The sequence below is a fragment of the Orcinus orca genome, chromosome X, assembly GCF_937001465.1.
Source record: "Orcinus orca chromosome X, mOrcOrc1.1, whole genome shotgun sequence".
Classification (NCBI taxonomy): domain Eukaryota; kingdom Metazoa; phylum Chordata; class Mammalia; order Artiodactyla; family Delphinidae; genus Orcinus; species Orcinus orca.
Window position 1 is genome coordinate 16833769 of NC_064580.1, and position 27673 is coordinate 16861441.

Genomic DNA, 27673 nt, shown 5'->3' on the forward strand with positions numbered 1-27673 from the left:
AGGTGGCCTGGTGTCTGTGTGACGCACTTAGACTGTGAGCCCCAGGAGGGCAGGGACCCATCTCTGCGCTCTCATAGCCTAGCGCCTTCCTGGGGCAAACATGCTTGACATTCTGTGAATGTAGGAACAAATGAACACACCCACGAATGAACCAACTCTCAAGAAAGAACTCTGATTGCAGGCGTGCAGTTTACAGAGGTGGCTGCTAGCGGGCAGTGAGGCAGCAGCTTCGGGGTGGAAGGCAGCCTTCTATGCCAGGGCTGCAGAGGAAGCCTGGCCGGCCCAGTTCGTTTCACTGGCTGAGGTCTGCACTAAAAAGTCCTGCACATGCTGAAGCCTGGCCGCACTCAGCGAGCACACTCAGCCGGAGTCTCCACAACAGATGGCCCAGAGGACTGCCTCGTCTCTGTCACTCAAGAGTAAGAGGAGAGGGACTTCCCTGGTGGCGCGGTGGCTGGGAATCCGCCTGCCAGTGCAGGGGACACGGGTTCGAGCCTTGGCCCGGGAGGATCCCACGTGCCCGTGCGCTGCGGCTGCTGAGCCTGCGCTCTAGAGCCCGTGAGCCACAACTACTGAGCCCGCGTATCACAACTACTGAAGCCCTCATGCCTAGAGCCCGTGCTCTGTGGCGGGACAGGCCACTGCAGTGGGAGGCCTGCGCAAGGCAGCGAGGAGTGGCCCCCCGGCTCGCTGCAACTAGAGAAAGCCCGCGCGCAGCAACGAAGACCCAACACAGCCATGAATGAATGAATGAATAAGTATGTAAGTAAATAAATAAAAGAGTAAGAAGAGGGCCAAGTCCTGCAGGGGAGCCGCACTCTTAACCTCCTCATGCAGACTCAGCTACACTGAACTTTCTACATTTGAGCTCATAAAAAACACTTTTGGGAAACAACAAACAAAACCAAAGTGCCAGAAAGAAAAAGACGCACCAAGGATGAGGTCACTTGATGAAACGGGAACCTCAGACCTTGAACTTTGACTCACTTCTGCTTTCTGACAGCGAAGGGGGAAACTCTTCAGCACTGTAACGCAAATTTTCAATGGCACAGAGCATGCTCTCATGACTGTGGTCGCAGTAGCTGAGATTAACAGAATTTCCATGACTAACCCGTTGTGGTGCAAAGAAAATGTCCCAATTTTCATGGTAGTTTTGAAATGAATCAGGCTGAAACTTGATATGAGCTTTCTCGCCTGGCTAGGAATTTTTCCCCTTAATAAAAAATGGTTTTAATGCCCATAAGCCAATCCAAAACTCTGAACTGGCAAATGCCGGGTATTTTTTAAAAGTTAGTTTCATACGGATGAGAAGCCCTTGGCTCTTCTGATACTTGGAAGATGAACCCTCTGCAGACATACAGGGATAATTCATGTTGGACACAGAGTCGGCTTGGAAAGGCCTTTGACTCTTCATGGCACACAGTTGCCCATTTTCCATGAATTTAAGTCACAGCCTATTTAGTTCAATTAGAAAATGTGGGCCCATTTTCCATCAATGGGAGGGATGGTACCAGTGACCACAGGTGACCTAAAACACATCCACTGAAAACCCGGACGAGAAACAGTCAAAAGTCTGAGACGGGCCAGCTGTCACCAAAGGAACTGCTTGTGAGCTCCTAAATGGCTCTGTTTATTTATTGTAGCTCGCTGCCCTGGGCTTGAGAACGAGTCCTAGAATGGAAGTTTCCTACATTTGAAGCCTGGCATTGTCGCTCTCTCCCAATATCTCTGGAAACCACCTCATCTCCTGCATGTCTCTGTCAAGGATCCTTAAGTCTGCTGGAACTTCGTGCTTGGAACCGCTGTAATGGATTTCTCAGTCCAAGTCCTGTACCACTCCACAGGCTGGCTACCGCCAGAGAGAGATGTGTAAAGTGCAGATCTGAGTACGTCCCTTCACTGCTTCAAGTCCTTCCTGAGTGCCAACGAAATCCCAGTGCCTTAGCATGGCCAACACACCTCTGCCCCTTGGGTGACTTCCTCTTCTCCCCTCCCCCTCCTTTCCTCCCTTCCCCTGGAGACATCAAGGCTTGGCTTGGCAACTAAGACCTCTTCCAAGAATGCAGACTGCACCCTAAAACTGACCTGAGCACTCCCTAGACACTCACACCAATCTCTGCATTTAGCACCCTGAACTAACAGTCCTTGCCGACCTATCTGTCTCCCTTACCCGCCAGGGAAGAAGCCGCGGTTCTTATCTCTGTTTTTCCCAGGCCTAGCATCATACCTGGCTTGCAGTGAGTGTTCAAGAAATGATTATTGAATAAATGAACAAACAACCTTTCTGGGCTTCAGTTTTCCCACCAGAAAAAAAGGAGAGAGTTATCTGAGCTATCAGCTTTGCAGGGTTATTCTTTTGTAAATGAGAGATTATGTGAAAACCCTTTCAAATCACGCAGGTAGAATTTTGTTTTCAGACACCATTGATGCAGTTGTGGGATTTGGGAGCAGAGATTTAAGAGCAAGTCTAACTCTTAAAAAAAAAATAACCCGTGAACAAAATTTTTCTTTTAAGATTTAAGATGAGAAAACCCTAAACCCACAGGGCCACAGGTACTTCCTCTACAATGAAGAAGCATCTCAAGGTAGTCTGGAAAGGAGAAAATCTCACCCTGCATGTAAATCCTTTGACTAGTGTGGAAAATCTGTGCAGACTACAAAGACGGGCCCATTATTAGGGGTCAGTGAACACCTGTGTTAGCTGAGTCACCAACTGAAAAATTCTCATTCGAGCAATGATTAGATTCTGCAGGAAAATAAGCCCTCCAAAATGTGTATGGATACAGCAGATTTGCTGCTGTGTTTTCATTTATCAACCAGGTGTGAAGTTTTCAAGACACCAGCTGCTGGGAGTAAACAAGTTTGGGCTACCGTTCAGCCACCCAACTCCTCCACCCTTCACACGTGCGTGCTCATTCAATCCTCACAAAAACCCAGGCCGCGCAGGCTACTCTATGCCATAGAGGGAGAGATGGAAGCTCAGAGGTTAGACAACTTGAACAAGGTCACAATCAGAAAGTGGCAGGGCCCACACTCAGATTCATGCTGGTGGAATTCCTTCCACTACAGAGCACTGGACAGACAGCAGGAACATTTGACCTTCCTTCTTAGCCAACTGATAGTGAATTCTGAGAACTGTTTCTACATCAAGAACAAGAAAAGATGCCAGGAAATGTAGTGTGGGTGTGTGTGTGTGTGTGTGTGTGTGTGTGTGTGTGTGTGAAGAAACCACTCTATGTTCTGATAACAAGCTGCCTTTGTTCTATTTTACTAAAATGTGTTTTTAAAAGGACCAAAAAGGGGGCTGGCTTCCTTAAAGAAATCTCTGGCAAGAAATGCAAGGTGTTAGGCAAGTAAAGGAGGAATGTTTGGCGATTCAGTACAAAGCAATTTTTACATGGAAACTTGTAGCTCAAGAATAAGAGAGGGAGATGGAGTTTATTTACTCATTCACTTAATCAAACATTTATTAAATATCTACTGTGTGCCAGGCATAGTGAAAGTTCCGAGAATAAAAGTACCATCACTTTATATCAGCATTATCCATTAAAACTTGCTGTGAAAGATCCTTTTTGACCCAATTCCTAGAGAAATGGAAATGAAAAAATAAATAAACAAATGGGACCTAATGAAACTTCAAAGCTTTTGCATAGCAAAGGAAGCCATAAACAAGACGAAAAGACAACCCTCAGAATGGGAGAAAATATTTGCAAATGAAGCAACTGACAAAGGATTAATCTCCAAAATTTACAAGCAACTCATGCAGCTCAATATCAAAAAAAAACAAACAACCCAATCCAAAAATGGGCAGAAGACCTAAACAGACATTACTCCAAAGAAGATATACAGATTGCCAACAAACACATGAAAGGATGCTCAACATCACTAATCATTAGAGAAATGCAAATCAAAACTACAATGAGGTATCACCTCACACCAGTCAGAATGGCCATCATCAAAAAATCTACAAACAATAAATGCTGGAGAGGGTGTGGAGAAAAGGGAGCCCTCTTGCACTGTTGGTGGGAATGTAAACTGATACAGCCACTATGGAGACCAGTATGGAGGTTCCTTAAAAAACTACAAATAGAACTACCATATGACCCAGCAATCCCACTACTGGGCATATACCCTGAGAAAACCATAATTCAAAAAGAGTCAAGTACCACAATGTTCATTGCAGCACTATTTACAATAGCCAGGACATGGAAACAACCTAAGTGTCCATCAACAGATGAATGGATAAAGAAGATGTGGCACATATATACAATGGAATATCACTCAGCCATAAAAAGAGATGGAATTGAGTTATTTGTAATGAGGTGGATGGACCTAGAGTCTGTCATACAGAGTGAAGTAAGTCAGAAAGAGAAAAACAGTATGCTAACACATATATATGGAATCTAAAAAAAAAAAAAAAGGTTCTCAAGAAACTAGGGGCAGGACAGGAATAAAGACGCAGATGTAGAGAATGGACTTGAGGACACAGGGAGAGGGAAGGGTAAGTTGGGATGAAGTGAGAGAGTGGCATGGACATATATACACTACCAAATGTAAAACCAGTAGCTAGTGGGAAGCAGCCGCATAGCACAGGGAGATCAGCTCGGTGCTTTGTGACCGCCTAGAGGGGTGGGATAGGGAGGGTGGGAGGGAGACGCAAAAGGGAGGAGATATGGGGATATATGTGTATGCATAGCTGATTCACTTTGTTATACAGTGAAAACTAATACAACCTTGTAAAGCAATTATACTCCAATAAAGATGTTAAAAAAAAAACTTGCTGTGATGATGGAACCGGCTATATCTGTATTATCCAATATGGTACCACTGGCCCCATGTGGCTACTGAGCACACGGAATACAGCTAAGTGTGATGATTTCAATTAAATTAAATTTAAATAGCCACATGGGGCTAGTGGCAATGAAGATCTCTAACGTGATCCTACATCACACTATTTCTTCTCATATATGCGCAGTTGCTTCATTCAGTCCATATTTCCTAAGTGCGTCCTATGAGCCAGGCTCTGGGCTAGGCATGGAGGGGGATGCAGGGGTGAACAAAACAGCCATGGTCCCCGCCTCACGGAGCTCAGAGCCCCCTGAGAGGGACCAAATTTTACAGACATAATTACAAATTCTGCTAGCTACTATGAGAGACAGGTAAAAGATGAAATTAGCAATGATAGCATGGTGACCTAATTTAGATCAGCGGAAGGGGTCTGGGAAGGGGTTGGGGCGCACCTTACTGAAGTCTAGCGCTGAGAAGTGAAGTTTCACGTGCATCTATAGCAAACAGTGTTAAGGGGGGAAAAGTAACATTTCACTTTTGCATTCTTTTTTTTTCTTCTGATATTGGCTACTAATTTTTTTGACAACATCTTTATTGGAGTATAAAGGTTCTTCAGAACCTTTTTTTTTTTTTACATTACATATATATGTGTTAGCGTATGGTATTTTTCTCTTTCTGACTTAACTTCACTCTGTATGACAGACTCTAGGTCCACCCACCTCACTACAATTAACTCAATTTCATTTCTTTCTATGGCTGAGTAATATTCCATTGTATATATGTGCCACATCTTCTTTATCCATTTGTCTGTCGATGGACACTTAGGTTGCTTCCATGTCCTGGCTATTGTAAATAGAGCTGCAATGAACATTGTGGTCCACGACTTTTTGAATTATGGTTTTCTCAGGGTATATGCCCAGTAGTCGGATTGCTGGATCATATGGTAATTCTATTTTTAGTTTTTTGAGGAACCTCCCTACTGTTCTCCATAGTGGCTGTATCAGTTTACGTTCCCACCAACAGTGCAAGAGGGCTCCCTTTTCTCCACACCCTCTCCAGCATTCACTGCTCGTAGATTTTTTGATGTTGGCCATTCTGACTGGTGTGAGGTGATACCTCATTGTAGTTTTGATTTGCATTTCTCTAATAATTAGTGATGTTGAGCATCCTTTCATAAACACTGCTCACCACAGGCCCAAATTTGCTATTGAAAATGATTTAGTAAATAAATAATGTATTTATTAGAAATCAGACTTACGCTATCATTCACAGGAATGTAAACGGGCACAGCCTTTTTTTAATGCCGTTTGGCAATATCTATCACAAAATGTAAAGGTGTACACCTTCAGATATTACGCTTTAGAAGTTAACCCACAGCAATGTTTGTGTACGTATAGAATGACATATTTATGAGGCCAGTGGTGTTCGAACTGTTTACCAGCGTACCTCCTAAAATAAATTTAAAAAACTATGTACTCCCCCCAACAGGTTAAGTTGACATCTAAAATTTTACACAAGTTTTAGTCACAAAGGATATAATTTCTGCTATATTCTAAATATTGATATTTTAAAATATAGCTATTGCTGTCTTGAGTATATTCAATGTAAATTTGAATACCACAGCAATTTAATGACCGCCACCATCCACTTTTAAAAAATCATTAATAAGCTTTTCTCTAACAGTTGGAAATTCTGAATCATTCCTTTCCCTCTCTGAATTCATATTTCCATCATACTTCCACCACTGAATTTTATTCTAACGCAATGTTTTATGCTTTTGTTAATTTTGTCCATTGTTAATTTTTTCATCTTTTTCTGCTATAAGAACATGTATATAAATTGAGAATTATAACTTTTTCATTTCCTGAAATCGTAAGGCTCTAGGTGTAAAAATTACTTTTTTCTGGATTGAGTTATCCTTACAATTATTATTACTATGCAAATGATCAAAACATATGTATACACATACTACTCATTTTGATAAGGAATTTAATAGCATAACAAAGTAGAATTTTATTGGGCTTCTCCCACAATCACTTCATTTGTATCTGTATGACTCTTATCACCAGAATGACACGGTTTGGTATCGATTCTATTCCTATTTTTCATTTTATAGATGTAAGTGCCAAGAAACTTTGTTAACACAAAAATAAGTAGATAGGAATGGAAAGAATTTTCTTATCACAATGTCACTTAATTCCGTGAAGTCCTTCCAAGTTACATACCAAAAATCAGACAGTGGTCTAGCATCATCAAGAACTATTTTTAACTATCTATCGATGGACAACTCAGTGGGTGCCTCCTTCAGTTTTGATGGAAGCAAATAATTAGAAACCAACGACTTGTAAAAGGAGTTTTTGTCCAGTCAACAGAGTCTTTCAGTTTCTCAAGTCTAACACCAATCTCAGAATTGTCTCTGAGTTTGCACCAGGGGTTTTTATACCCCTGGAGCGGGCAAGAGATTGGCTGTGCCATGTGAGGTGGGAAAGGGGAGTGAGAAGGGAAAAGCAGCATGGCACCGGGGCTCTCAGGAGATGAGTTTGAAGAAAGAGCACATAAGAAGATGAGGCACTGTCCGTGGCCTGAGAAGTCTCCATGGTCCCCCAAGGTTCATGTCATCCTATTTGCAGATCACTGTCCTAGGGTGGTCTTTGCAGCATTGCTCCTAGTGAATTGGTTACAGTAGAGTCATGCAATGGAATATCATGTAGCCTTTAAAAGTATAAGGTTGACCTACGTGACTTATATGGAAAGATGTCAAACATACATTATTTAGTACAAAAGAACAAGTGTGGACTAGAACTGTATTGTATTAACATGATCACATTTTAAAAACATCCAACCATCCATCCATCCATCCATCCAGTCACAGAAAGACTTCTAAAGGTGTGTACGACAAATTAACAGTGATTACCTCAGGGAGAGGCTGGGATACCTGGGGACTTTCACTGTCTAACGTCCTGAGTTCTTTCATTTTTTGAAAGTGAGCACCTTTTCCCTTTGTAATTGGGGGGTGGGGAGCAGCTCTTTAATATAAAAAGCCAACTGAGCAAATCATATGAAACGATATCCGATACAGCTGTCAAAATCTCAGCTGATTTATGTTATGTGTTCAAGAACTTTCCTATTTTCCAAGAACAGTAATCACGGCAAGAATGTAGGTTGATACTCGGTTCTTCTCTCTATCTGAACTGCAGCTGTACCAACTACAACTCAGAAAGCGCCTGTTTTGTCTCAGCCACGTCACACCATGTCTATATTTTACAACAATCCTCTGAGGTAGGTGGGCATTAGTAACTAACCCTGTCATAAAGAAGAGGAAAAAGGAGCTGAGACTCACTCAACCTGGACTGCGGAGCTACGAATTCAAATCTGAAGCCACCCGAAGCACTAGTATGCATTCACGACAAAGTTATCCCCAATGCATACATAAAGTGCCAAGAAAAAGAAGGTCAACATTGCGAGTCTCTCAGTAAGTCAAATGTGTTCAATTTTTAAATTGGAGATTATATCCTTTCTACCAGGCGATGGCATTTGTTTTTTAAAATGTGCTTCGTTAGTAAAATAAAAACCAGCAGGCCCTCAAATTAGGCTTTTTTGGCGGGGGGGATTGGGGGTAAGTGAGCCTGGGAAATTCCAAAGATCAGGCACCACCCCGGGAGAAAGGACTCCCGCCTGGGGAGGCGGAGAGTGCTACCACAGGGCATCGGGAAGCTAAAGAAAGATTCTCTGGCTTGAAATCAGGCCTCCCTGTTCACTGACACCTCATCTTAGCTTGTCACCACCAGATCCAGTTCCCTTCTAATGGGGCCCCCAACCTCACTCTGCAAGTGCTCAGCACTTTTCTCTTTTAATGAACCAAAGGCAGTGGGAAGCAGCGTGGGCTGAGGTTCCCAGACCATGCCCTAGCGAGAGTCCATGGCTACAAGGAGTCTGATAACTCAACTTTCCTCCTTAATAAAGGGGAGTTTGTCTACAACGCTTTTAGTATGACAAAGGGGTACTTGAGCATCGTTTTCTGGCAGGTTGTGTATCCCTCTGGATATTTACAAGTCAAAGAGAAGCCATAACAGGGCTCTGCCAATCCCTGAATCCACAGCCAGTGGGTGGAGGGGGCATCGCAGGCCAAGTAAATGCCACGTGCAACCTGAGAGCTGACTGTCACCTGTTCCCTTCTTGCTTCCACATTCATTCCCACCTCAGAGGCCTCAGTGGGGCCCACTGCGGATGTAACACGGGATACTACGTACGCCTCTTTGCTGTGTATAGACTACTTTGAATCCACTAGGTGTCCCTCTGCATTTGTATTCTTAAAGCTGAAAATGGTCTCAGAGTGTAGCAAAAGCAGAGGTGTTTAAGCAGCTGGGCTGAACGAAGAATGCCATGGCCCTGACCACAGAGAGGGAGGCGACCAAAGTACCAGGGGAGGGCACACCACCCCTGCACACAGGTGAGCTTCTGGGGCTGGCCACAAGTCCACACAGCTAGTGGGCACTGCGACCCTCTCCAAGCCAAGAGCCATCTGAAGGATGCTTGCTGCACACCCAAATGCCCCCCCCAATCTCACCAGTCACTCACTCTTGCTCAGGGCAGGCTGATGGCTGTGGGTGGCTTGGGCAGGATGACACTGTTCGCTCTCTGTGTTTTAGAATAATTCACACCCCCAGATACATCACTTCCAGGAGGTTATGCAACACTTACGATCGTCACCCCCACTTGGATCTGCTTAACCTCCACCTGTGTTTGTACAGTTGGCATGAAACTTTTCTTACTGGCACTTTGAATGTTTATTGTTTTTGTGCTTATCGGATGTGATGGGGTAAAAGTAGTTTGTGGAACCCATGAAAAGTAAGCATGAACCTAATCCATGCGACAGACTGCCAAAGGCCAGGATTGCCCTGCCGGGGGCCAAGCAGGCAGAGGTGAGCACCTCAGTTTTGGTCTGGACCGATGTTTCTAACTGTGTAGATGTGTCAGTGGAACCCTGACACAGCAGACTCTCGGAAGTGCTGAGAAGGACAAGGGCTTGCCATCAACCCATCTTCTCTAAGACGGTGAGGTGATTTGGAAACCAATGCCGGTGGCCAGATTGGCCTCATTTACTCAGCACAAACCTAGGCTGTGAGCCCTAAGAATCTTAGGCGAGAGGTCGGGAACCAGGGGAAGGGGCACTGGACGGGGAGGCCCAGGCGGAGAACCTCTTCTGAGCCAAGGCTAAGTCCTGAAGGGCGGGGAGGAAACCAAAACTGGTCAGAGGGACTGACTAGGTTCAAGACCCAGGAATCACAAGCTCAACCTGTTTCACTTCCTTGGTACAAAGCGTTTGACCCTAAGCACAATCTCTTTTGCCTTCTATCACCACGCTTGAGAAATGCATAGTGCTTCTCAAATCATCCTGATACAAACTGAAGTTTGGTCATGACTGGTGTCCCTGAATAGGAGCCAGAGCCCCACACATGCACACCCCACAGCCTCATGTGCAGAGTCGATGGTGACATAGCAGGGACCACATCTTCCTCTCCTCTGCACGGGTAATGCCAGCCACCTTCCTGATCCCAAAGACCATGTCTGAAGGTCACTGGTAAAGGGACACTGTCTGTAACAGTGAGCTGTGGCTCTCAAATGAAAGCTCTCACGTCAGAGCAACTAACCCCAAGAGAGCCGAGAGGTGCGGCTTGTTCACACACATGCTCAGCCAGCAGCCCTTCTGGAACACTCCAAATGTCACCCATGGTGTTCTTTAAGACAGGCAGGACACAGTATATGTTGTCCTATTAAACCCGAGAAATTGCTCAATGACCTGAAATGCTACAAGGCCCAATAACTGGCTCTCTAGTTCCAAAAGGGGAAAGTTAAAATATAAAAATGGGGACAGAAAAACCAACAGCCCAAAGCCTGGGATCTAACTCTTCCCCGAAATCTGTCCAAGAAATCCCAAGAAATGGTTTCTTATGGCATAAGGCAGAAATTTCAAATAAGTTAAAATTTTAATCACTTGTTTATAGAGGTTTGGTGTCATATTGACAAAAATTTTGTGTTACTGGTCACTATTAAATTGCTTTATACTATATACAGGCTTAAGCTTTACCACACAGATTTCTAATTTAGCACTGATTAAATTTCATGTTTGTTGTTGTCCTTTCATTTAACATCCACTTAAACACTGGGTATTAAATCTTGGCAGAGTATCTAATCCCAAACATAACGCCCTTTCTGTATGAAAATCAGATGCAAATTATATCATTTTTTTCTAGGGCAAGGAGAAAGAGGATGAGCGTTCTCTCAAAGGTCGTGGCAACTTCCTTGGTCCGTGCTTAGGTGAATAACTTAAATATATTTACTTTTTTGTATATAAACTCACAAGTTTCCAAGAGCTCTGAAACCATTTTCACACTCCGTTTTATAGAGATTCTCAGGAAATTAGATGGGCCATCCCAGGACCATAAGGCTGCACTCAACTGAGGGGACACTGTCCCTATCCCAGCTGTTCCTAACTCACCACTGGATTCTTGGCACTGACTGGGCTTTCTCAACTTCGGTGCTATTGACAGTGGCATCGGATCAGTCTTTGCTGCAGGGGCTGCCCTGTGTACTGTAAAATGTTTAACAGCATTTCTGGTCTCCACCCACTAGATGTCAGTAGCATCCCCACTCCCACCTCCACCCCCAATTTGGGACAATCAAAAATGTCTCCAGGCATTGCCAAATGTCCCCTGGGGAGACTGGTTGAGAACCACTGATATAGACCAACCTCATATACTGGAAAATTTGGGCTCCACGGGTCAGGGGGAACTAGGTTCAAATCCAACTCTGTGATTTACCAGTTGGTTAACCTTGCCCAAATTACCTGACTTTCTTCATTCCCTGTCCAGTCCCTGTAAAACAAGAGACATTACACCTCCCTCACAGGGATGGTGATGATGAGAAATATATAAAATATACCAAACGTCTAGTAGGCACCCAGTGACTATTAGTTCCTTCTTTCCTTTTGCTTGCTTGCTCCCACTGCTATGATTTCACCACTATAACCTCAGGACAACAGTAGAGGGAGATGAAGAGAGAGAGCGTATGCTCTTCATTGCACTGGAGGAATGATTCTAACACTAGGACGGAATACCCACAGTTATGTTACTCAGAAGAAACTATCACAAATTGTACCTCAAAGAGGAATCAAAGATTATAAAGGCCTGTTCTACCCCCAAATATTCTTAGAAAAGCACTCCTAAGTCTTCCAAACGCTTTGTGATTATTCTATCACCACAGCTGTGACGATACGTATCAATGCCCAGGTGGGCCCCAATTTAAGAAAACTGTGTAAAACAATACACTTATTTAACACCTCGAAGGAACTTACTTGTATTACAAAATGATTCCACTACAAGCTTTTAGAGAGCTTCCTTAACACACCTAAAACATAATCCTATTTATAAAAGGTTGGTTTATAGACAACTCAGAAACACTAACATAGTGGCTATTAAATAGATATACAAAGCTGTTTTATAAAGTGAGGCAAAGGTGTGTGTATCTTTTTTTGACATTGAGACCTCAAAGTGAATGCTCAGAAAATTTCAGTTAGCTCTCTTTTCTTTTCAGTAGCTTTACTGAAGTATAATTTAGATACCATAAAGTTCATCCATTTTAAGAGTACAACTTAATAATTTTTAGTATTTACAGAGCGTGCAACCATCAGCACAGCCCAGCTTCAGAAGCTCTCCAGCACCCCAGCCACAAGCAATTAGCTCTTAATAGCATTCCCAGGGCACAGGCAGGGAAGTGCTTTTACATTTCCTGGTCTGAATGAACCACAGGCCGAGGCATTGGTGAGAGATCCGAGAACAAGTTGAAGTTTGCCTTCAAAGCTTCCAAAGCAGTTCCACATCCTAAGACCATAGACTGTAAAGCTGGTAATACTTGGCCCCAAACTGACTGGCATGTGAAGTGTGGGTCTGTGGGGTCAGTTGAAAAGATAGAGGGGAAATCAGCTTCCTCAAGTGAACAGGGGTGGTGTCCATGTAAAGAGACGGAAGTGGGAAAGGTATGATGAGATTTGAATAGAATGGAAAACAAGAGTCAAAACAAAGAAGGCAAGCAACTTAGGAGGAATGAGAAGGGCTTTTTTTTGAAGTCAATTAGTTGAAACTAGATGGCTCAATTCCCAGGCTGCTTCGCACCTGGAGGCCTGTTGCTATGTGCTTTAGTGTGAAAGGAACAGAAAATCTCCGTAGCATTGAAGTGTAACAGTAAATCCCACCATGCCATGGGAACTACAATATGCACATAATAAAAGTAAATGTTACGGCACTTGACTCTGCGGCCTCTAATCTCCCATTCAATCGGAACAGAGGTTCTTCCGTCAGCAAGAGAAAACCAGACAATTTAATTTTCATTTCTGTTCATGTGCAGGCCTGTGTTGGAGCTCATCCATGTTTCCTATTATGTTACTTGAAATATGGCCGCATAGTTTGATACAAACAGTATCTCAAACTGACATCAACAAGTTAGCTTTGGACCAACTGATTTCATTCTAAATTATCTCGGGCTGACAGATGCTGGTAGCTGCCCACACGAGATCTGAAAAAGCCATGCTCCCTAATTTAATATGATAATAATTTAAAATTATAGCTTTATTAAGAGGAAACACAGATTTATTTATAGCTAACAACGATGATTTCCAATGGCTTTCAAGGCGGTATTCTGTTATTTGCAGCGGCCCGCATTTGGACAGCTTCAATTGTCTGAAACACTAACAAAACATTCTGGTACAAATAATTTCCTTCTTGATTCAAAACAATGAACAAATGCCACAAAAGCAGATATACAAAAGCAGCCCTGAAGAGAGCCAGCCCCTTGGCAATGTCCTAATCTTGACCGACCCATCTGCAAAGAACATTTCTGCATCTGGACCTAAGACACTTTGCTTAAAATCCTCTCCTCCGTTGGCCCCTGTGATGTTGCAAGAGCCCACTTTTCCCTTAGATGAGGGCTCTGCACAAGGTTTAGTCTTCAGTTCTAGGTCCTTCTTTCTCTTTTTTCATGGTAAGGATTTTATTTATCTTCTTGACTTTATCTCTTTTAAGCAAACAACAACGTTAATAATAAGCACCTCTGTCTTTTGGCAGCTCATCAACAGATTTTACGTAATTCTGGAAGGCAAGGTGAGGAAGCTTAGAGAGACGTTAGAACTCTTTATAGAGAACGAAGCTGAAGCTCAGAGAGCTGGTGTAAGTTACAGAAGGTCACCCAGCCAGGAAGCAGCAGAATCAACAGCACTCAAACCCAGGTCTGCAGACGCCAAGCTCTGCCCGCCGCTCTGGCCTCAGGCTCCACCTTCAAGTCCTCGTCCAGCACTGACATGGGACATCCACCCAAATCTCAGTGTCAACATGCGTAAATTCATCACGTTTTCCCCCAAACCAGTTCCTCCTCCGGATATGCTTATTTCTACCCAAGTCATTTCCCCCCACCAATCAGTCACCCAACCCTAAAACCTCAGAGCTAACAAATCATTCTCTCCTCCTCCCAAATCCCATCTGTTCCCGAGGACCAGCGCTCATTCTCTCGCATTGCTGCTTGCGCAGCTACCCCTTGTTTCACAAGCCTCTTCTGAGCAGCTCCACTCTGGCTCCCTCTCACTACCTCTCAGGCGAACTATCAAATAACCTGGCTCCCTGTCACCCACCTTCCCTTCATCTGATTGGTCCCACAAAGCTCCATCGCTTATTATCTGAATTTTTAGACTCGATCATGTCACTTCAGTGTCAACCATCAAGAGCTCCCACTGCCTGCAGAAAAAATTACAAATCCATCCCTCTCAAACTCAATCCAGCCCCGACTTCCATTTCCGGGTCAGCACCACCCCTCCACGTCAGCGCAAGCTCTCTGCCGCAGCCAGGCCAACCTATGCTCAGGTATCAGCCCTCTCCCTGTGATTTCCCTGCCTCTGCCTCTACCGAAGCGAATCCAACTTCCAGATCCAGGTAAGTCTGTCCCCCTTCAGGGAGCCTACCCTGACATCCTAGGCACCAAGGAGCAGCCCCAACTCTGATCAGTCTTACTTTCTACCACTCCGTCAGCATTTAGACAGACCGTCAGTGTTACACTTTCCATTTGCCGTCTTAGGGGCCGCAACAGACCCAAAGCCCCTGGAAAGCAGGGCCTGTGTATGAGTAGTATAACCTTGCACTTGAGCAGTAGGTACTCAAGGATTTAGTGGTTGCTTACAAGGCTGCCAAGCATCATTTCTGGCAATGCAAATAATATATACACTAAATTATTAGCTTCAGGAATTATAGTCTCCTGGGATTAATGTCTTCTTGGCAAAATGAGAGTGAGCCACACCTCAGCATCTCTTTCTGGGCGCCCAGATACATACACAGTACGAAGAGCTTCCATAGGCTAACCCTCCCCCATCAACGTCCCCAACGTTTCCCAACCAGCTTGTCAGTGTTTTCGTGACAGCCACCTCAGCCATCTCCAGACCCAAAGAAAACAAGGCTCAGAGGCCAACGCTCTTGACAAGCAAGGCACGGCCCTGTGCGTCCTGGCGGCGGGTGATACCTCCCTTCCTGTGGCGGGCCCCGTGTGACCCTCACTGTCACTTTGCCAACGGGCCAGCCTGCCTTAAAATGGGGCCCAAATGTTGAACCACAGCAGTAAAGCCAGAACTTAATCAGGCTCATTCTGGTGCTTCCTTCTCATTCACGGCCAACTGCTGCTCTGCTCTCCTCTGCCCTTTAACCAAGTCCAAAGCTACAGCAGGCTAGTGTTTCTATTATTGCATCAGCCCAAGCCGTCAGAAGCTCCTGGTCACGCTTCTTGACTGTGCTTCTCAAAGGCTAAGCGAGGATGTAAAACAGTTTCTGGAACCAGGGCAAACACTTTTGGTATTTACGGTCATGACATATCCTACTCCCAAGCTGTCATAAGATCAGACCAGACACTGCAGGTCAGCAGTTGCAAAGATGCAACTCTATTAGCAGGTTCAGAAGAAAACTGCACCCAAGAAAGAGTAACCCCAGGTGATGAGAATGCTCATGTTGGGCGCCCTAGTGAGCATTCTCTTACAAGGCCTGCCAGCTGTCGGACGTTTGTTTCTAAATTGAGCGGCCAATGCAAATCATGCTGGAACCTTCCATGACAAATCAATCCTTGATAGTGGCTGCCAGAGGTTAGGGAAGAGGAGTGGGGAGGGGCGTGTGGTTAGTGGTTATAAAACGGCAACATGATGGATCCTAGCAGTGAGGGAAATGTTCTGTATCTTGACTGTGGTGGTGGATACACAACCCTACACGTGACCAAACTGCAGAGAACTAAATACACATAAGTACCACTACAACTGAGGAGTCTGGTGGGGTGTATCAATGTCAATATCCTGCTTGTGACCTTGCACTATAGTTCATAAGATGCTACTGCTGGAAGAAACCGGGCAAAGGGTATGTGATTCTCTCTGCACTGTTTCTTACAACTGCATGTGAATCTCTAATTATTTCAAAATAAAAAAATGTAACTTATGAAAGGCCAAGTCCAAAATGTATCCCTCTCTGTCATGTAGAATATGAGAGTGCTAACTTCTGACCATGACAGGTACAAACAAAAGATGTAAAGCTGAAAGAAATGTGGTCCCTGAATCTGGATTTCTTAAAAGGGCTGTCACCCCGTCACACCAACAGAGGCCTCAACCAGCACGCACTTGACCGCACTCCACCCACGCACATCCCCCCAAAGCCCTCTGCCTGTTTACCCACGGACTCGAGCTACCTTCCCATCTGTCACATGGTGGTATCTTGACCTCAGGAAAACTCACTCACGTTCTGAACTAAGTGGCAATTACCGCATCAAAGCTCATTTTTAACGCAAAGTCAAAACACTTAGTGCTGTGTCTACAGTGAATTCCGCCATGCTGCATGTCCACCCATTCACCTTTTTAGACTAAATACATAAATTGCTGGAAAATATGAATATAAAGTGCTAATCCCCACTTCTCCAAAAGGTCTGTTCATCATTTCTTTTTTTTTTTTTTTTTTTTGCGGTATGGGGGCCTCTCACTGTTGTGGCCTCTCCCGTTGTGGAGCACAGGCTCCGGACGCGCAGGCTCAGCGGCCATGGCTCCCGGGCCCAGCCGCTCCGCGGCATGTGGGATCTTCCCGGACCGGGACACGAACCCGTGTCCCCTGCATCGGCAGGCGGACTCTCAACCACTGTGCCACCAGGGAAGCCCCAACATTTCTTTTCATTAGACCTTGCAAGGAATTTTTCCTAAGGCTGGGGAGAGTAAAAATCCCAGGCGTTCTGTTTTAACGTGGAAACCACCATTACTTCCCATCTTTACGAGACTGCAATATCTAAAACCAACTGAGGGTTGTTAGCCTTGCATTTAAATGGTTGTGTTCGTTCTCATCAGGCTGGTGGAAGGGGCAAATCAAGCTCTGTGGTTCTTTTAAAGTTTTGCAAAGAGAAGCGAGAATGCTCTCCTTACTCACCGATGTCATTGCTGCGGTCCGAGAGGTCCTTGTCCAGGATGCCGGAGATCGAACTGCCCGCCAAGTCGATCTTTGGACCGTCACCCCTACATTAAAGACACAAGTCCGGGCATTTAATAATTGGCGTGTGTCCTTGTCATTTCGTCAGCTTTCTCGCTGCACACAAGTTAAGGAGTACGCTGCATGGGGGATGGGTCACACTGTCGCCTCTGGGGCTGACCAGCGGGGGCTGACAAGCTGTCCAGCCACATGGGCCGTGGTGCAAACCGGCTGACAGACTGGAGGCCCTCCCCTCCCACACACATTTTCAGAGACGGCTATTTTAATAACGACTGTTCAGCAATGCACCTTCAACCACAAACCCTCCTGTTGGTCCACAGGGTGCGACGTAGGGCCCGCTCCTGCCCCATGGCCAAATAAGCACCAGCAAACGATACCCAGGAGCTTCCCTTTTAAGGAGCCAGGAATTTAGCCAATGTTGCTTGTCAAAGGTCGGCTACTTTTAACCTTGAGAAAAAGGGTTTCTGGCCTGGAGCGGAGGCACCACCCAGGCTGTTGACAGGCACAAGGTGTCAAGTTGAGATCTGGCAGCCTGAAAGCTGGCGCTGGGGCATGGGCCTGTAAAATCAGACAGCTGTTGGGTGGGTGGCCCTGTGCCCATCAGGACACGAGAGACTTCCCTCTCTATCTGGGCTAGGAGCAGCCCTTTGGGATGATGGGGACAGGCCTCCAACACGATGAGAGAAGCAGCCACTCATGCATGGGCAGAAGGTTCCTCCAAATCCCTCCAAACGGGCAGCTCTGGGGACCCTTTCAGGCGGATGAGCCCTGAACAAGATTATCCAAGGTCTGTGATGGCAAGTGAAATAGGAAAAGATCCTTGCCCTTAAAATGAGAGGTTCTTGTCCATGAAATGAGAGGGAGAAGCCAAGTAGTTGTTCCCGGGAAAGCAACAGAAATAGTCCATCTCACAGCCCCCCGTGCTCACCAGGCAGCCGAACTACACAACGAGTAACAGATTTATTCCAGGTGCGTATTGTCAAATACCCACCATGCTGGGGGTGATGAGTGGGCCAAGCCAGGTCGTACCTACTCCGGAGGGTCTCGTGGTCTAAATGGGAGACAGACAGCCCCGAGCCCACATGGCACAGGCTGGGTAAGATACAGGCACATCCAGGTCTTAAGGGAATCAAGAACTGGGTCAAGACAGAGATCTGCGGGGCGTGCTGGGAGCACACAGAGGAGGCGGCATCACAGTTGGGCCTTGGAGGAAAAGGGACAGAGGACGTATCAGTAAGAGGCATGACGGAGCAAGGACCCAAGGGTAGCTGGGAGTGCCCAGTGTGGCCGGGCTAAAGTCTGAGATCCTCAGAGAGCAGTGAGAGGAGAAAGGTTGGCAAAGGTCAGACGGTGCTGGGCTGAGTCCCTCGGGGTTTAGTTTGTCCTGGAGGCAATGGGGACAGAGGAAAGCAGAAGCTGGCGACCTGTAAACCTGGAGGTAAGGGGCAGACGTCTGGATTCCCCACCCAAGAAGGGGTGATGGGGGTGGCATTCAGCGAGACATGCGTATCCTTGTGACAGTGGAGAAGGCCCAGTAGACAGAGGTCAGCTTCCCTCAGCTCCCAAGTGAACAAGACTGGCTCTTAACCTCAAGCACCCTCGGCCAGAAGACAAGCAGAGGTGAGAACTCCAGGGAACCAGGGCTGGGCCCAATGGCTTAGTCTCCACCAAGAGAAAGTACAGCTCTAAGACTGTGCATGTGCCTTAGGAGACTGCCTCACCTCAACCTCCCAAGGCTGTGGGACCCCCGGGCCAAATTTCTGTAGCAGACCCCCTCTCCACCCCACCGGCTACCGAAGCTCAGGCCCCACGGGGCACACTCCCTTGGACAGACAGCGAGCCAACAGGAATGGCAGGATTAAGGATGTTTATTTCAAAACTTTATTGGCAGGGCCCGAGCATCTGCTAATTTGAATGTAAACTTCTGAATGAAATGTTTTAGAAATGTGGTACTATTAGTAAGAAAGCATTTTCTTTTTTTTTTTTTATTCTTTAAATTTTTGGCTGCACTGGGTCTTCGTTGCTGCATGCGGGCTTGCTCTAATTGCGGCGAGCGGGGGCTACTCTTCGTTGCGATGTGAGGGCTTCTCTCATTGTGGAGCACGGGCTCTAGGCATGTGGGCTTCAGTAGTTGTGGCTCGTGGGCTCAGTAGTTGTGGCTCGCGGGCTCCAGAGCGCAGGCTCAGTAGTTGTGCCGCATGGGCTTAGTTGCTCCGCGGCATGTGGGATCATCCCGGACCAGGGCTCGAACCCGTGTCCCCTGCATTGCCAGGCAGATTCTTAACCACTGTGTCACCAGGGAAGCCCAGCATTTTCATTTTTAAAAGTTCTTGAGGGCTCTTAATCTTATTACTTGGTATCTACAGAGCCTGAAAGATTTGGTGCTGTCATCTTCCCAACTCACAGACTGAACTCAAGTTATACTCACAGCCAGACAGCTCTGTCCTTTTGGAAACACATCAAGGATTAAAATTTACGAAAACACATGTTCTGTCCAGGGAGAGAGGTCACTCAGGCAAGGAAAGTCCAGTTAATTCCACTGACCTTTTTTTTTGGCCAAAGGTGAGGATGGTTGGAGGTGACACCCTAGTGGGCAGCTGGGGAGAACGTCATGGGGGCAGGGGTTGGAGGTGTGGATGGGGAGATTTGCATGTCAGTGAACCATGTGTATCTCAGAACAACTCGGTTGCTTCTGAACATGTGGCTTATTCGTGCATTTTAGTAACTGTGGATCTTGGAGCTACCATTTCCCTCTTTGGTTTGATACCTGGAAGCTTCTAGTCCAATGTGAGCCTCTCTCTCGAGGGGGGCCGTAGAGAACTCTATGCCCATTGTGGTGCTTATCCGATCTTGGGCTGTATTACTTTTCTGCCCTTATTTCCCCTTTACTGTCACTCTTAACTATTTTATTCTTTTATATGCATTTTTGAAAGTTACCTCCAAGCCCTTGGGGAACAGGGCAGGGTAAAAAGAAGTAATTTTTAAGAACAGGGTGTATATCAATAGCATTTAAAACGTTCATCGGGTCTTCGCTAAAGAGACAGTCTGAAATACCCAACTGGGTTTTGCGGATCAAGATGTTTATCACAGCATTATTTGTAATAAAGAAAAACTGAAAAGAACTGGAGTCTCTCATAAATAGGGGAACAGTTGAATAACCTATGATACATGATGGACTTTTATACAGCCATTAAAATGATACATATAAACAGTTAATGACAACAGGGACAGATGCTTATGTTACAATGTCAAGGCGACAAATACAAGTTAAAAATGACATACACCTCACTGCACATGCACCCACACGCCCTTCTGATATATTAGGAAGAGGGATTTTTTTTTTTAGGCTAGAAGAACATGTTTTTATAGTGGTTATTCCTGGGGAGTCTGATGGGTGATTTCTAGCACCAGCCCAGCACCTGGTACACGTCAGGAGCTCAAAAATACTTGTAGAATTAATGAACATTTGCCTTTTTTTCTGAAATGGGAATGCATTATGTATTTATAATAACTGCATTATTCCCTAAAGACATAAAGTTGTATGACATTCAGTATGATCACACCTATGTAAAATCAATGAAAAACAAACCAAAATATACATAGGAAAAAGATGGGCAAGAAACAGCCCAATATGTTAATAGCAGTTGTCTCTGGGATAAGCCTATAGGTAAATTTTTCATTCCTTTTAAAGTTCACTCTTTTTTAAAAAAACTTCACTTTTTTTTTTTTTTTTTGGCTGTACGCGGGCCTCTCACCGTTGTGGCCTCTCCCGTTGCGGAGCACAGGCTCCGGACGCGCAGGCTCCGCGGCCATGGCTCACGGGCCCAGCCGCTCCGCGGCATGTGGGATCTTCCCGGACCGAGGCACAAACCCGTGTCCCCTGCATCGGCAGGCGGACTCTCAACCACTGCGCCACCAGGGAAGCCCTAAAAACTTCACTTTTAATAACAGAGATTTGTACAATTCAGGCAGCTTATGTTCGCTCTCCTTTCTCCCCAACAGTAGCATCCAGGTAAAAGATGAGATTGCCTGGCCCCTACCTACAAACTCTCCTTTAAGGATCTCCCCCACCACAGGTGCCTCTGTGATCCCCTGTGACCACACCTGGAACTCACCTGGGAACCATTTGGGGGGGGTGGAGTTACAAATCCTACACTGAGAGGTCCAGGTCATGAGGGATCCCCCCACCCGAAGAAATAGGAAATAGCAGCTGTGAGTGACCGCTCCCCAGATTCTGAAGCGCCAGCCATATTCTGAAAGGAAGGAGGTTGGGATCCTCCCGTCTCTCTGAATAAGTCCTGATCCCTCATGCCAAGAGCAGACACAGGCTTTCGGCTGAAATTATCTTCTACACAGGGCCAGAAACAAGCCTATTTTGAAAACACAGTAGGTGTAGTTTAAAAAAGGTTCTGATCCTTCCAAGTAGGGAAGCTGCAGCTGGTGTTTTGACAGTGTTCAGACTGTGGGTGTGGAAGCATTTTACAATGTCTATTTGTAAATGCCTTTCACTGTATTTATAGACGTTTACAACAAAGCTAATGAATGTCAGTTCCGAAAAATAGCAGAAGTTCTGAAATTCTTCAAAGCACACGTTTGGAGCGGGTGACACCCAATGAGGCTGCAGCCCTCGATGGTCCCTGTTCTCCTCCAGTCTGCCCAACACATGGGTACCATTTTGGCAAAAAGGATGTTACTAAATTCAACAAAAGAGGAAAAAGCTCATACTTTTGTAGTTTACTAGCTCCTGCGAGGGCTTTTTTTTTTTTTATGGTGAGTTTCTATGCCCACAGCTGTTAAATAAAGATATTGTTAAATAAAGATATTGGAACATGGTTGTCCTCACTCACCTCTGATTGTTAAATCAAAATAATTGTATTTTCTTGTATTTCTTCAGCAGGTTTGGTTATGGATATTTAAAACACGTGACTTGGATAGGCAACTAGCAACTAAGAGTCTCCTTGCTTCTCTGGCCAGGGACCCTAAATCGCAGGGAACAGGTTGACCAGCCCAAGGACACCCAGCAGCAATAAGTGGAACCGACAATCCCACAGAAGTAACAGCAGCACCTACGCTTTACTGACTGCCTGCCACAAGCCAGGCACTAGGATAAGCTCCTTCCGTGTATGATTCAATCGCCCCAACTGCGCCTTGAAGTAGCTACTCTGCATGGCACCCAGAGCCCCCTTCTGTGAAGGGCTGGTCGCCCCCGCCGGTAGAAATGCTGTTGGCCCCTCCAGGGACTACCTCAGCTGCAGAGAGCCTCCTTGGCCTTTCCAGCGTGGCCCACATTTCACGGTATAAAAGTCTCAGCCATCTCAGCCCAACATAAGACAACTCGGAGGGGCCATTTTAGCCCCAAAGCCCCCATGGACTTGGCCGAGGCTCTGGGGAGCCGGCGTCACAACTTTTCTCCCTCTGCCCAAAGCGGCTTCCTTCTCCCTCCCCACAGGCACTGAACCCTACACAGGTCTCGCATACTAAAATTTGCTTCCTGGAGAAGCCCACCTGTGCGGCCCTTCTTTTCATTATATAGATCAGGAAACTCAGGCTCAGTGACATGAAGTCACTTGCTGACAAAAGGTCATAAAACTAGTTGAACGGTGGGATTCTGGATTTGAACCTACTAACTCTGCCTCCGGAGCCCAAGCTCTTGACCGCTTCTCAAAGCTGCTTCACTCAGCCTCTTGGTCCTGGAGATGGTGAGTCATCGAGGATGCCAGACAGCCTGTGTCACTGCAGCTCACTGCCAGCTGGGTAAATCGCCTTTGCTCCCCGAGTTAAAAAGTGCTACTAATAAACAAAAATCCCATACCCGACCCACCCAGGGGGGCCTGCTCCTTCCACTCAGACCTGAGACGTGAGATGGGGCATGTGAACAGCTGGAAATGTGGAAGATGCGCCATGTGCATCCCTTGAGAACATGAGCTCAGCCAGTGGCATGCCCCAATTTAGCCCAAGTTGGGACAGTTAAGCCAAGACATGTGGCCTGGAAAAGATGCTGAAGTGCACAGGAAGCCGAGGCAAGCAAACAAGTGAATAAATAAATGAACAGCAGCACTGACAGCAGCAACTAAAAACCACCAAAAAGACCCTACACGCTTCTGGAGGTGAGTGGGGGGGTGAAGGGAAAAAGAGTGGACTGATTCCTAGCAAGCAGAAGATCCCAAGTCCAGATGATGAATCTTTTCTGCAGTCTCCGCTCCCTGCCCTCAGAAGGATCTATTACCATAATGTAAATGTCTGGGTTTTAAGTGCCTAAAAATTGTTATGGGCACAAAAAAAAAAAGGTTGGGAAAGAAAGGAAAGGAAAAAGAAATAGAAAAGCCCCATCCCCTGTACTCAGAAAACCACTGAGGTGCCCCCTTTGCATCCTCCATTTTTCCCCAGCTTTCATCCCACCTGGGAGTTATCTACTCATAGGGACGATGACAGATGGCAGATGTGAAGTTTCTAGAGATACCCTCTCTTCTCTCTTGCTCCAACCCCTTGCTCCTGGTCCAATCATGTGCTGAGGATGCGAGGTCAATGGAGATGAACGCTCCCTCCCTGCTTTCCTGGCTGCCCGCTCACAACATCTCAGACTTAGGCTCTGACTATTAAAACTGGGTATTTGTTTTTCTTTTTCTGACTTACTTCATTCTGTATAACAGACTCTAGGTCCACCCACCTCACTACAAATAACTCAATTTCATTTCTTTTTATGGCTGAGTAATATTCCATTGTATATATGTGCCACATCTTCTTTATCCATTCATCTGTCGATGGATACCATATGCTAACACATATATATGGAATCTAAAAAAAAAAGGTTCTGAAGAACCTAGGGACAGGACAGGAATAAAGACTCACATGTAGAGAATGGACTTGAGGACATGGGGAGGGGCAAGGGTAAGCTGGGACGAAGTGAGAGAGTGGCATGGACATATATACACTACCAAACGTAAAATAGATAGCTAGTGGGAAGCAGCCACATACCACAGGGAGATCAGCTCGGTGCTTTGTGACCACCTAGAGGGTGGCATAGGGAGGGTGGGAGGGAGACGCAAGAGGGAGGAGATATGGGGATATCTGTATACATATAGCTGATTCACTTTGTGATACAGCAGCAACTAACACAACAATGTAAAGCAATTATACTCCAATAAAGATGTTAAAAAAAAACAACTGGGTAAAGATTACCTGGCTCAGGCCCCCATTTTATTACAGACGAGGGTCCTGGGCTCTAAGGCTGGGAGTTATGAGCCCAAGGCCACACAGCTAATTGGTAGCAAAGCTAAAACTGGACGGAAGCTTCTTGACGCCCAGCCCTGCATTTGCCCACCACGCTTGGGGCGGTAATAATCAAAATGCACATGTTTGATGCTTCTGGAGATTTTTCTCTTGCAAATAAGCAACATTAAGAGGGCTCCGCCCATCTGTGGAGGGAGCGGAGATGAAGCCAGTCCTTCAGAAGCGTTCTGTGAGGGGCCATTACTGCCCGGGGAGGTTGAATCCTTCCTTCAGGAAAGGACAAAATTGCAGCAGCAATGAGCCCAGTTTCCTTTGCTCATCAGCGGGAGGGCAGGAGCAGCCTCGCTCCCCTTTCCCAGAAATGTGGATCCGAAGGCTCTGCTGCTCCCGTGGAGCCCCTACACACTCACCCCACGGCCTAAAATGTCCCAGGAATCACAGGCATTTTTTGACTACAAACTTCCCGTCTAAATGTGGGGCAGCCTGAGCGAGGCCAGGGGCGCAGGAAGCGGGAACCGGAGTGGTTTTCCTGGCAGCTCTCCCCTTGCACTGTGTCCTTGTTTGGATGAGCACAAACAGGCTGGGCTATTTATGGTTGGTGAAGACACATTGGAAGGTGATGGGGCATTGCCCACTCAGTTCCCCTCCAAATTTCTGTTCTCTATGCAGACTCTGCAAGTGTGGGTGGCAACAGGCCTCCGTCTAGAGCCCATCCAAGGGCACAAGCCCCAAGCCCTTAAGGCCGAAGGACGATGACACCCGCAGCTCCCATCGGCAAACCCACAGCTGGGCCTCTCAGAGGGGCAAGGGGCTCTAGATGCTTGGAGGAGGGGATCTCATCAGCGCACAACTCTGAGAAAAGTTTGTGGGGTGTCACCTGGAGGAAGAGTGTTCAAAAAAATAGCCCATGGGAAAAGCGTTATATGAACCAATTAGTACCTGTGCCCGTGTGGGGCGTTAATATCCCCTACTGATTCCTTGCCTGCCTCTGGCCGTCACTGGCAGGAAAATCAATGTGGCTCAGACTGAGCTGAGGCTAAGCCCATCACTACTGTTGTTGGATCTTGCTGCAGGGAATAAAATTTATTCTAGGTGAGGATGGAAAGACGTATGGAGAGAAAGTTATACATACAAATGAAATGAGGCCGGCAAATAAGGTAGACATTTCTACAATGTGACAAGGTATTTTCCCCTGTGGGATTCCTATGCTCCATAAACCACCCACCCTCCCTCAGTGCCCAGCCTTCCCTGACGCTCTTGCGGCTCTGCTTCCACTCCCTAGAGACCTCTCGATGTGCGGTCTGAGGGCGTCCGTGTTTCCTCGCTCCCTCGGGGCTGCTGAGCATGGCCTGTTTGTCACCATGTGGCAACTCCTCTCCCTACAAGGTCACCCACTGAGCTCTCTCAAGGGAGGAAAAAAGACTGGTTGAGGGCCTCACAAGGGCCAGGAGAACTAGGTGCCCTGGGAGTGGCAACGGAAACTGAGACACAGAGAGGTGTGTACCTTGCCTGAAGCTACAGGGTAAGGAAGCAGAGGGGTGGGCTTTCCACACTGGTGGGCCTGGCTCCAAAGCACAGTAAGCAGTGGGTGGGCAGGAGGCATGTCTTGCCTGGTTACTGTAGTTACTACCACCCAGAAGAGGGCGTAGCCAAATGGACGCACTTGATGAATTTCTGAAGTAACGAACGACACCACACACAGCACACACACAAACACGCACGCACACACACACAGGGCACACACATACACACTGGATCCATATCTAGCACCCAATTTCCACCTTTCCCCCATAGCCGAGTTTATCACAAGACAAGTCTACACGTGCTTGGTAGCCCACCTGTTCTTTCTTCAACTCAACCCTGAGTCTCTCTCTTACCCCCAACTATTGTATAGAAACCACTTGACTGGGATCACCAAGGGCCAGCTAGTGACCAAAGCCCCTTCAGTCTCCCTGGCTATCACTTTGGTGGAGGTTCTCATAGTGGGCTTGGCTAACCAGCAGCGGCAGCAGCCCCGGGAGCTTGCTAGAAACGCAAATTCTCAGGCCTGAACCCAGACCTCCTGAATCAGAAACTTGGAGAGCAGCGATCTGTGTTTTAACAAGACCGCAGGTGATGCCAACGTACACTCAAGCGTGAGACCCACTGGCTGGTAGCTGCTCCACCCTCCCTTCTTGTGGCTTCCACGGCCTTGCAGTCCACTCACCCTTTTCCACAGCTCCTCGTCCTTCCTCCGCCCTGTAAGTAATGGTTTTCCCCGTTGTTGCCTGTACTCTCTCTTCTTCTTCTCTGTAATCTCCTGGAGTGATTATAGCCATTCCATGAGTGTAACTACCATCTGTGAGCCAATGACACCCACCTCTGTAATTTCTAGCCAAGGTCTCTCTCCTGAACTCTCCAAAGACATGTCTTGGTCCTGACTTGTAGAAAAGAAGGGAAACACTCAAACACCACATGCCACATCCCTAGGAATCTTTGAAAAGACATTTAGAATACTTGAGCAATCCAAACTCAAAATGATGGCCTGACCACCCAGGTACACATTCTATCTGCCTGCTTAGGGAACATTTGTGCGCACTCTAGCTATCTTTCTTTCCCTTTTTTTTTAAAATTAAATGATTGATTAGCTTAGAGCTAATAAGAGCAAAGGTCTTTTTTAGTGCGTTCTTTTGGTGGGCATGGGGACCACACACCTCACAGAACCACCAGGACCTAGAAGTTTACTTTCTGCTAATTTGTATCCTGAGGGGCTTGAAGCAGCTGGGATGCCTATGTAAATCTAAAGAAAAATTAACTTCCGTGTGGGTAAGTTGGTCTCCAGAGAGACATCTGCCCTTCCCTAAGCACTTAGTTGATATTTGGCATATAAATGTTTACTTAATCTTTGCCTCAAGCTAAAATGTCTCAGGGCTCGTCACTAATCTCCCAGTGTTTCCCTGGTATTCAGGGCTCCCTCTTCATTACAAGGAAAAAATGTGCAATTCCACTGTTGCTCTCCCTGGATCCGTGTTCCAGTTCTCTCCATATAGCCTTCAGCCTTTCATGGGAAATGTACCTGGTGTGTTTAAGATTTAAAGCAATAGGCCATCTGCAAGTGGCACAGGTCTGGGAAGCCA

General features: G+C 46.3%; 1 protein-coding gene across 13 annotated transcripts in view; it reads right to left on the minus strand.

Moving 5' to 3' along the window:
• Positions 1-27673, minus strand: part of SH3KBP1 (SH3 domain containing kinase binding protein 1) — a 343640-nt gene that overhangs the window by 16849 nt on the left and 299118 nt on the right. For all 13 annotated transcript variants that reach the window (XM_004283056.3, XM_049704753.1, XM_033411495.2 and 10 more), the window contains one exon: positions 17268-17353. In XM_004283056.3, coding sequence (XP_004283104.1) covers positions 17268-17353 — 86 coding nt within the window. The remainder of the gene's footprint in view (positions 1-17267; positions 17354-27673) is intronic.